Genomic DNA, 11,662 nt, shown 5'->3' with positions numbered 1-11,662 from the left:
AAATAGCAGTGACCTAGCATGTGAAATCTGTGGGATTACTGATCATTCTTTACATACAAATATTTAGAGACAGTGATCATAGTCCACTTTAGTTTTCTCTCAGACTAAATCACATTTACAACATAGTTTATAATATGGAATTACCATCAGTTTTCTTACTTTGTTATTCTCCCAGACATATAGCCCAGGAAAAAGTGAAGACACTTTCAGAGAGAATCCATCAAGACTATGTAATCCCATGTTACATGTAATACTCTGATGCCTATCAATATAGCCTAACGTCTCAATGGTATGGAAGAAATATACATCTATGTATGTATATTCCAAGGACTGGAGTACTGAAGAAGTTGATAGTGAACCCTTACTGTGTAGCATCACACCTTGTGGTCCCATATGTCTCATGATTAACTGAGGAACTTTTTCTACATAGGTTCTTAGGATATGCATCATATATATGTGTATATGAAATGTAGTTATATATGTATATATATATAATCTTATACACATGAATATGTATAGGAGGGAGGGGGAGAGAGGGAAAGAGAGAGAGAGAGAGAGAGAGATAGAGAGAGAGAGAGAGAGAGAGAGAGAGAGAGAGAGAGAGAGAGAGAGAGAGAGAGAGAGAGAGAGAGATTTTGTTTGACTGAAATGTAGAATTATTCCTGGAAAAATACCCTGCCTATGTATAAATCATGTCTTTAATTGTTCTCTAGGAATTAGGATTCTATCTCCACTCCAGTGCCCCTGAGACATTCTTGTGACCCTTAACATTACAATTAACTCTGGAACATCTCTGGAGACATTTGCTGTACTTGAATGTTGGTGTGGAAAGTCCCTTTCCCCTGGAGCCATTTTAATTAAGAAAAGAATATATAATATGAATGACTCAATGATAAACATTGTGGTTTCTGAATATTGGTTAAGTAGTCCTTTATGTATTTTAATGGGTGAGCCATTTTTACATTAGTAGAATTTCTTCAATGTTTCCAGGACAATTTCTTGAAAGACTGAGAAAAGGGACAGAATTGGAGAAAATAGGAACTTTGCAACATCTATTTAAGGTCTTTTATAACTGGCAGCTTAACATCATTTTGCCTTCTCCATGGATTCACATAGGATAACTACAGTGGACAACTGAAGTACTCTGTTGACTAAACAGTTGCTTCTATTTTCAGGTTAGTTTAGTACCAAAGATAAGTTATGAATATCTAAGATTAAAAGAAAACTAATGAACAAATTTGGCTCTCAAAGCAGAGAAGTATATTGCAGGCAATATATTTATAGGAAATATATCTATAAAATGTTGTCATATATTCATAAAAATAATTCACTCTTCATTTAATAGCACTTACCTCAAATTAATTTTTAATTTTTTCCTGATTAATTTTTGAATTTTAAAGTGAGGAAGTAAGAACTAGAAAAGGCAAAATAATGGCACTCAAGAATTAACTTTCACCCATACAACATGCTATTTTCTTTCTCATAACTATTTTCTTTTTATGCAAAATAACAAAACATTTATTTAACTTAAAAAAGAAACAATGAAAATATTATTTGTCAGCTATGACATTCTGTTTTATCTGGTGTTAATCTGGAATAATTTTTCTTTTTTTACTCTCTTGGTTATCTGTTTACCTCAGTTTTATTTATATTTATGAATTGGAAACTATATTTGCAATAGTCACATAAGGATTTATGTGATTGCATTTTTAAATTATCTTTTATTTAATCTCAGAGGTATAGAAAAGCATTATATAGGGGATCCTTACCTAAAGGTTTCATTTCCAAAATTTCTCTGTTCCTATCAAAGGCAGAACCATCCTTTTATTGACCCAGCTGCAAAGGGGTGAGCCTCCTTTTACTACTCATCCTTACCCTCTCCATTTATGTAATCACTTGCTAAAATTTCATCAAATTTGATTGTACAAAATTTGACACATTATTTCCTTCTTTAAACTCATATATCCACAACTACGATTCAGGCACCAGTTGTTTTCTCTCCTTGACTATTGCATTCACTTCCTTAGTGACTGAACTCTTTGCTATACATTTATATGTATGACAACCTATTCTCATAGATTCTGTAAGTATTTTTTTAAGCACAGATGAGATCGATATACCTGCTGGCTCCAAACTCAATACATTCTAGTGCCTCCTTATTACTTACAGATTATCAAATACTTTGCTGAATGTTTAAAGTCCTTAAAACCTGAATACAATAAAATTTACAATATTATTAAACTCAAATATTAAAAAAGGTAAACAGAAATAAGAAAACCCAAAAGTAATGAAACTCTAATGAGAGCCCCAGATGCCCTCTGACTACCAGGACTAGACTTGGAAATACTTATAGTTGTATGTTTTACTTTAATATGTTTAGATTTATTTTATATTTTAGTTAATTAAATTATTTTAATTATCATAAACATTTTATATTAATATGAAGTTCATATGATCATGTTTTAGATTTCTATTCACTAACATTCCTGTTTGAAAAAGTCTTTGAGAAAACAAAATAGACACTTTAGGGGACAATTAGGGGATCACCTTTAAAGGTGACCATTTCTCCTTTACTTTAAAAGTGAATCAAATGGTAATAATTTCTATTACAGGTAAATTGGTCTTGATTTCTGAATTTTTCATTTAAACAATGGAACCCAGGAATAATGTGACTGAATTCGTGCTCCTAGGACTGACTCAAAATCCTGAGATTCAGAAAATATTATTTGTTGTCTTTTTACCCATCTACATTCTAACTATGGGGGGCAATCTCCTGATTGTGGTAACAGTCGTTTCTAGCCATTCTCTGCGATCTCCCATGTACTTCTTCCTTGCCTATTTATCTGTCATGGATGCTGTTTATTCCACAGCAGTTTCGCCTAAAATGATCATAGACTTGTTATATGAGAAGAAAACTATTTCCTTCAGAGCATGCATGAGTCAGCTTTTTATTGAACACTTATTTGGTGGTGCAGAGGTCTTTCTTTTGGTGATAATGGCTTATGACCGCTATGTGGCTATCTGTAAGCCCTTATACTACTTGGTTATCATGAGGCGACGTACATGTATTCTGCTGCTGGTGGTAGCATGGGTTGGAGGTTTCCTTCATTCAGTGGTTCAGCTCCTTTTAGTTTTCAGGCTCCCCTTCTGTGGTCCTAATGTCATTGATCACTTCATCTGTGACATGTACCCCTTACTAGAACTTGCTTGTACCAATACCTATATCATAGGACTGTCAGTGGTTGCTAATGGAGGAGCAATCTGTGTTGTCATCTTTACACTGTTGCTTATCTCCTATGGGGTCATCCTAAGCTCCCTGAAGAGTCACAGTATGGAAAGCCGACTCAAAGCTCTTTCTACTTGCATATCCCACATTACAGTTGTTGTCTTATTCTTTGTACCTTGTATTTTCATGTATGTTAGACCTGTCTGTACCTTCTCCATTGATAAAACAATAACTGTATTTTTTACTATCATCACCCCTATGTTGAACCCCTTAATCTATACTCTGAGAAACAAGGAGATGAAGAATGCCATGAGACAGCTCTGGAGGAGAAAAGATGGCCTAGCTAAACACTAACATCTCTCAAGAGAAACCCAAAGGGCATTCCAAGTTTAAGATGTTTTTCCTTGGGATCAAAATGGTGGTTAATGAAGAGACCATCTTCTCTGTCTGTTTTTGTACATAAACACTGTTTAAGCATCAGTTTCATGGCCCCTAAAGTGGATTTTTCTCAAAATTCTACTCTAAAGGTTTCATGGACACCTAAGAAAAACCACTATTCATTTTGTAGTTGGGGATATTTTTAAAGAAAATTGGTTCTATTGGTATATATTGTACAAAGAGAATGCTGAGAATGTATTATGAATGGGAAGGCTTGTGTGGGAATATATTTCCTTACAGAATAAATGTGCTAATTTCACTATTGACTTGGATCTTTTATTATTCCAAGTTTTAAGTACATATTAACTGGAGTCTGTAGAAATGTTTAATTATACTTTTTTCTGTGTTGTGAGATGAAATATGGTCCTAAGAGTAGACGTCTCAGTTTATGGAACATATGAGTTCCAGTGTTCTTTTGGACCTATAAAATCTATGTATCCCTGAGAAAATCACTAAACTTCTATGTTATTGACGTCATTCTTTAAAATTGTGTCATGGAAAATTTGTCAATCCCTTTGCTCAGTATTAGTTTCCATAACAATGGAATCTCAGTTCTAAAATGCTGCTCACAACTACAATAACAATAAAAATACAATTAAAAAAATCTTACCAAAAGTTGGTGAACATCCTCAATCACATAACGAGAAAGTATAATAGTTAACATATAGATGAATGACTATTGTGCTTTGCATAGTGGGTGTATTTGTAAAAACAATACATGTATTGTGATATGGTGAATGGAGAACTGGCTGTCATGGGACAAATTCTATGTTCCAATCATGTCACTAATGGTCATTTCCTTTTTTGATCTTGGAAAAGTCATCTAATTCTACTGAACCTCAGTTTCATCTTTTGGAAAGAAGGATTTAAATTAGAAGAACTTTTAGTATTTGAGTTTTAATTATGAATATATTATTGAATGTCACAGATTATAATTTATTTCTGATTTTAAACAAATATTAATATATGTACCATGATGAAGTTGCCTGGATATCTCTCATCATTTTTTGGAAATCTGACAAAGGGAAATTGCTTCCATATAAGAAGGACCATATGGACAATGGAAAGACAGTAATCAGAGAGTTTTAAGAAGTATTGAATCAAATTCAGAGCTGCAACAGACCTGCATATAGAAAGCCATACAATCCACCACAGGACAGATCTAATAGCAACTAGTACTAGATAGAAAGTGCAGCTAGGCTGCACAGTGGACAGAGTGCTGTCTTAGGATTCAGGAGGACCTGAGTTCAAATCCAGTATCAGACACATATAAAATATATGACCTTGGGCAAGTGTGCTTAAGTTTCTAATCTGCAAAAGGACCCAGAGAAGGAAATTGCAAACAACTTCAGTATCTTTGTCAAGAAAATCAATAGAAGGGGTCAGAAAGTCAGATATAACTGGAATTACTGACCAACAAAAATTAGAGAAACACTTGTAAAGCTGCATTCTCATGATGACCCAGTAAGGTAGATTCCAAAATAAACAGTTGTTAAACCAGTTACAGAATAACAAAAGACTTATGGAAAGTAAAATTGGTGAAGGAAAAAGCCCAGAACCAAGATCTAAAGGAGGAAAAGATGAAAGCATTTTTAGAGATAACATCATAATAGGAAGGAACAAATCTAGACCTTGATTCTGGTAGTGTAAAATGTATACATTGTATGATTTCAAAGGGGGAAAATTGAGTTTCTAGTAATTCCAAAACATGTAAGGAAGTAATATAACTCAAGGGGACCTATGAAATATCCTATGTGAAAAACATATTAATTTATTCATCTAGATTTGGGCATAAATACTTTCCATATCTTAGTTCTAGTAATAAAAAAAAAAACTTTTATGAAGTTCTTATGCTTAATGATCTTTTTTCTCCTAAGTAATTTTGTTGAGAAGATTGAGGGCATTTTTATAGGAAATAAAATGTATTTATCTTTGCAATTTCAAGTGTAATGAGCCAGAGACTTTTGCGTGAAAGTTACCAAATTTTTTATCCCATTCTCAATGTCAGGAGGGCTTTTTTATCATGAGGGTCAAATTCTAAAATCTTTCCTCCTGTTTATATTGATATTTTAATGAAAATTATTCTTAATACAAGAAGCTATGAATATTTCTATTCCTAGATAGTTATTTAAATGGCGAAGTTGTGGCCTAATAGCAATTGAGTGGCCTATAGCATACAGAGTTAGTTCAGGAAAAAAACAAGTATAATAAAAGCCTCCTCATTTCTTTTTCTATTAACTTTCCACCCACGTGTATATAATCCTTAATCATCATGAATATAGTTAGAAGATCTTTCTACAGTTGTCTCAGTACAGTATAAAGCTGCTAACCTTGCAATTATGAATATTTTCCATATTATTTTATCAATATGTTGTAGTTTGGCCTCAAATCATCCTTACAATGAAGATAGGCAATTCCATGGAAATATTCCATGATAAAGAAAAAAAATTACATTTAAAAAAATCTATAAATGTTTCATTTCTTTCTTTCTTTAAAATCCTTGCCTTCTGCCTTGAGATCAATACCATGTATGGGTTCCAACACAGAAGAGTGATAAGGGCTAGCCAATGGGGGTTAAGTGACTTGTCCAGGGCCAAACAGCAAAGAAGTATCTGAAGTCAGATTTGAACCTAGGGCCTCCCTTCTCTAGGCGTGGCTCTCAATCCACTGAGCTACCCAGTTATTCCCTAAATGTTTCATTTCTAAATAGATTGTTGAAAAATGGAGATAAAAAGAGTTGTTACTTATAACATAGGAATTTCAACTATTTATAGGACAAATCTATTATTATCATACATTGGAGATTGGAAGAGAGAACAGGAAGAACTTGAGAAGCCTCTAAAGCCATATACCTAAGCAAATCAATGATTCTTCTAGACAAGGAGTTATTCTAGGTGTTAGAAATAGAAATATTACCTGCACAGTACCTGACTTTAAGGTCATTTTTTTAATGTGGGTGTCAACCAACAAACATATTTTAACAGAAAGCATAGTAAATGAAAAGACACAATTTTTTTTAAAGAAGAAAAAATAATTCTAAAAATTGGAGGAGAAAAGATGTGAAATTTTTTCAGGAAAGAAGTGTTTAACCTCTACAGAAAGCTTTCCTCCCCACCCCCTCATGAGATAAACATGAGAAACTGATGCATTCCCACCATAGAAAACTTCATGAGCCAAAAAATAAAGCACAGAGATGGAAAGTCAATTATAATAAATAACAAGGACAACATTTTTAAAATTAAAATGCCAAATGCATGAAATATAATAATGAGAAACAAGTCCAAATATATATGGGGAATATAATCAAAATGGCTGCAAATGGAGAAGAGGAGAGAAGAAAGAGGAGGAACAGAAGGAGGAGGAGGAAGAAAAAGGTAAAAAAATGAGAAGGCAGTCATTATGGGTAAGAGTTATTTTGGAATTAAAGAACTTGGTGTCAAAAGCTACCTCCTATTTAAACATCCTCTATGATCTTAAACAATTCATTTAATCCAGCTGGGCCTTCATTCATTTGTAAAACAAAGGGGATTTTGGCATATCCTCTGAATTGTTTAAAATCTAAATGTATGGTCCTGTAACAAGTAGACTGATATTATTTTTCACTCTTCATTACATTGTACACAGAAACTGATACACTGTGGCACAATTGAATGTAATGGACTTCTCTACTTAGAAGCAATGCAATGAGCCAGGACAATTCTGAAGGACTTAAGAGAAAGAACACTATCTACATCCAGAGGAAGAACTGTGGGAACAGAAACACAGAAGAAAAACATATGATTGATCATCTGGTTTGATGGGGATATGATTGGAAAGGTTGACTTTAAATGATCACACTATTGCAAATATTAATAATATGGAAATAAGTTTTGAACATTGATACATGTAAACCCCATTGGAATTGCTCATTAGCTACAGGAGGGGGGAGGGAAGATGGGAGGGAAAGAACATGAATCATGAAACCATGGAAAAATATTATAAATAAATAAAATAAATAAATAAATGTCCATCAAACAATCTGATTCCCCCCCCCTCTTCATCCTCCTTCAAACAATAAAACTTGGCTAATCTGTGTCTAATGAGCTCTTCTCCTTAGGAGAAGGGTTCCCTCATGCATGCTCATTCCACTAAGAAGACATTAAAAATACCCTTGGGTTCCAGAGCAAAAGAAGAGAGAGAAGCAGGGAAGCTCATAACCAACCTGAGAATGCTTTTCAAGCTATTATAAAAATCACACAACAAAAAATGAATACAGGACTGAAAGAACCAACAAGGAGACAGAGTGAAGCAACTTTCATGAAGAGAAAACTTGAAAGAGAATATCTGGGGACACTGGGGTGAGCTAACAAGAAATTACAGCAAGAAGTAAGAAACAAGCCAACAGCAAGAAAATCCATCACACACACACACACACACACACACACACACACACACACACACACACATCTACTGTTTCAGGTTCTAAATCTGGGCCCAAGCCAACATCCAGATTCTTAGATCCTGCCTGGGTCAATATCAGTCCAATCTAATACACCTCCCTTAAACTTGCAAGCAACTCTTCAATGACATTCAGAATTCTGGCCTAGGTTAGTCTGTGCTGCACAGCATGATCTGTGTGGGCCCAAAGTGAGGCCAGGAGTATCAGTCACAGCTTGCGGTAAAGAGATAGATCCCAGTTTGGGACATTCTGTAAATACAGAGCTGGGGCCCAATCCCTGGCAGAAACAGTCACCTGGATGCTGACTTGAGGGAATCTTTTAGTTGACCCTTGCTAAAGTTTATGGTGAAACCCCAGAGCAGGACAGTGTGCTGTGTGCCTGACCTGATCAAGGCCAGAGTGGGACAAAAAGTCTACACCGAAGCTTAAAGTTAGAATTTGAGCCATCTCCAGTCTAGGGGTATTTGAATCAAGAGTGGGAGGAGGCTCTCAGAGCTCCTAGTTCATAGGACATCATGCCATCTTGGAAAAGGAAACTTGCATAAACACAGAAATAAGACTAAGGGTAGCATCAAGGAAGGACTGAAGCTTAGTAGAGTGACACAACCTCCTAGAGAACAGAACCTACCTTTAAAAAAGCTGGGGGAAACGAATAAACATAAAAACAAAAATACACACACACACACACACACACACATCTAACCATAGAGAAATTTTATGGAGATAAAGAAAAAGGCACAGACACAGAAGAGGATTGTGAAAGCAAAGCAAACACACAGAGGAATATGTCACATGGTGTGTCTGATGGTCTGATGCCTGGGTCCCTGTCAGTGTGGCAGAGCCAGTAAAATATGGCCATTGAGGGAGGAGTGAAGTGAGATTTAAACCATGATCAGAAATGGAGAGAGGGTTTATTTTGTTTCCCCCTTTGATTGAATGGTCTCTGGAAGTACTTTCTTTGCTATCTTTGGAAATTAGCAAAAATAGAGAATTGATTTTGCCTAAAGTTAGAAAAGTTGAAGCCTAGCACTCTCATTCTTTCTATATACTAAGAAATTCTTATAAATCTGGTTGCAAACCTTCAGATTAATTTTAATTACTTTTCGACCTTAGTATTATGCTCACATCTCATCTTATTTTTGTCACTTTTTGAAAATTCAGTCAGCCATCCAGAGACATAAAGCCTTTCCCACGTGTGCCTCCCAATTGACAGGTATTCCCATCTTTGGAATTCTCCTCTTCCTCTACTGTTTGCCCAGTTCCAGAGGCTCATAACTTTGGTCAGAGTAAACACTATTCTATACAGTGGTGATCCCTATGCTGAACTACACAATATACAATTTGTGAAATGATGACGTGAAAGATACTATCAAGAATGACTGAATATCAAAACATTTCTCATTAATATTATTGGTACTGAGACCTCCCTCATCTCCAAATTATCATAATGTTCCAGAATTAGTGGGGATACTTACTTGATATAATCATCTCTTCTTAGTGTCCTATATTTGGCTACTAGAGGTAAGAGATACATGAATCCTTGAATAAAAGAAACAATGATGTATGAATAAAAATAATTATGTCATGAAAAAGATAAAACAAACAAATAATTACCCTCAAATCAAAAACTTAAGAGTATAAATCAACCTTAGACCAAAGTCAATCTTAAAGACTTTGGGGAGAAAATAAATGTACTCATTTCACAAAAATGAATAGCTGTTTTCTTCATGAAACCTCATCTTATTAAAGTATGAGGAAGAAAGAATAAAAACATGAGGGTGAAGTGTGGGTATGAGCAGTTTGGTTAGGCAAGGCAATGAGCAATCACATCTTGGCATTGATCATTGTGATGGAATAGACTGAGTTGACTATCAGTAATGAATCAGGATGACTCATTTCATTTTAGGCCAACATTATTGTTACCAGTTCCTCATACTCCTTCTTATTGTGTAAATGTTTTTCAAAGTCAAATTATGTAGTTCATTGTCTGCATTTTTATCCTATATCTCCCCTCCAAAGCATTCATTTTATCCTCCCTTTCCATTGTTTTTTTTAAAAAGATAATAAAACTATAATCAAATTACTTCTAGACTTTATCTTTCTAATAACACTTTTTCTATGACCCCTGATGATAATATTATTTTGAGCAGATAATTGGACATTTCCAAATATAAGAATGCTATTAATTTATCTTTGTTTAGTACCTTACATTTGCTCATATTTACCATCTTCTTATTCTTTGGATTCTTGTGTTCTCCTGTCAAAATTTCTATGCCCCCTTGATTTTTTCATGAAGAGTGCTTGGAAGTCCTCTTTTTCATTAAAATTGATTTTCTTCTGTGTGAATATGATCAGTTTTCCTGAGAGAGTTATTTTTTATTGAAGTTAGATATTTTGCCATATGGAATAGAATTTTCTAACCTTTTCCCTCCATTAAGACCATAACTGTTAAATCTTATGTGATCCTGACTTTGGTTCCTTTAGTGCTTTATTGGGGGGAGGGGGTGCCACATATAGCTTATTTCCCATTTGATTTGAAAACTCTTTCTTTTAGTTATAGTATTTTTGCAGGTTTTCATTCTCAGGTTTTATGCTGGTGGTGACCAGTGAATTTTTTTTTTCTATTTTTAAATTGCTATTTTTTTCAAAGATCAGCACATTTTTTCTTTTATGATTAAAAAAATAAAAATTTTAGAAGTCTTAATTTTTAAAAAGTTTAAAAAATATTTCATTTTCCCAATTATACATAACAATTTTCAGTTTTTCCTTGCTGCTACCCTAGTCTAGTTCCGGATTTCTGCAAGTGTCAGTTTTTTCCATGGTAGTATGATGACTTGTGGGCTGGTAACAATGAAGGTCACACCCCAATGTTGATTTAGTCTCCTTCAGGACTGCTGATGGCTTACAGGTTTCAGACCACTGTTAGGTTACCTTTTGCTGGGGCTCAGGGCCTAACCTCAGACTTGGATAGGTGCTTCAGCCTCACTCTAGCCTTACACAGTCAGACACACTGTGATTTGTCTTGTGCTAGAGTTCAGGTCCTCACTGCAGGCTTGGGCAAGGGCTCCAGAGCTTGAAAAAGCTAAGTGTACTACTGACTGCTTTGCATTGGGGCTTGAGGCCTTACCTTGGTCTTAGGCACTCAGGCTCAGAGCCTCACTCTGGGACTACAGCAGCCAAACACAATACATATTGCCTCACTGAGGGCAAGCCCTAGGGCTTTCAACTTTGAAGGGTGAATATGGGCTGCTCTCCAGTTGACTTAGGCAGGGTTTCCGGTTCTCAAAGTTTCATTAATTTTTCCCATATAAGATTATGTTATTTTGCGTGGTAGATAGTTTTTTGTTATGATCTTAATTCTTTTGCCTTTCAGAATATCATGTCCAACCCTTTTGTTCCTTTCATGTAGAAGCTTTCAGATCCTATGTCATACTGACTGTGTCTCCAGAATAGTTATATCAGTTCAGAGCTCCAGCAATAGTGTATTAGTGTCCAAAATCCACTCCAATGTTTATCATTTCCCTTTTTTGTTATATAAGGTAGTCTGGTAGAGATGAGGT

The 11,662-nt window shown here is 34.9% G+C and overlaps 1 protein-coding gene across 1 annotated transcript; it reads left to right on the top strand.

Moving 5' to 3' along the window:
* Positions 1-2,650: 2,650 nt before the first annotated feature.
* LOC100019446 (olfactory receptor 4A15) lies at positions 2,651-3,580 on the top strand. Its single transcript, XM_001372261.4, has one exon. It carries the CDS (start codon positions 2,651-2,653, stop codon positions 3,578-3,580), a length of 930 nt encoding a protein of 309 aa, XP_001372298.4.
* Positions 3,581-11,662: the final 8,082 nt, after the last annotated feature.

Source organism: Monodelphis domestica, chromosome 6, assembly GCF_027887165.1.
Source record: "Monodelphis domestica isolate mMonDom1 chromosome 6, mMonDom1.pri, whole genome shotgun sequence".
NCBI lineage: Eukaryota > Metazoa > Chordata > Mammalia > Didelphimorphia > Didelphidae > Monodelphis > Monodelphis domestica.
Note: the sequence above shows the minus strand (reverse complement) of the source record. Positions and strands in the feature narration are given on the sequence as shown.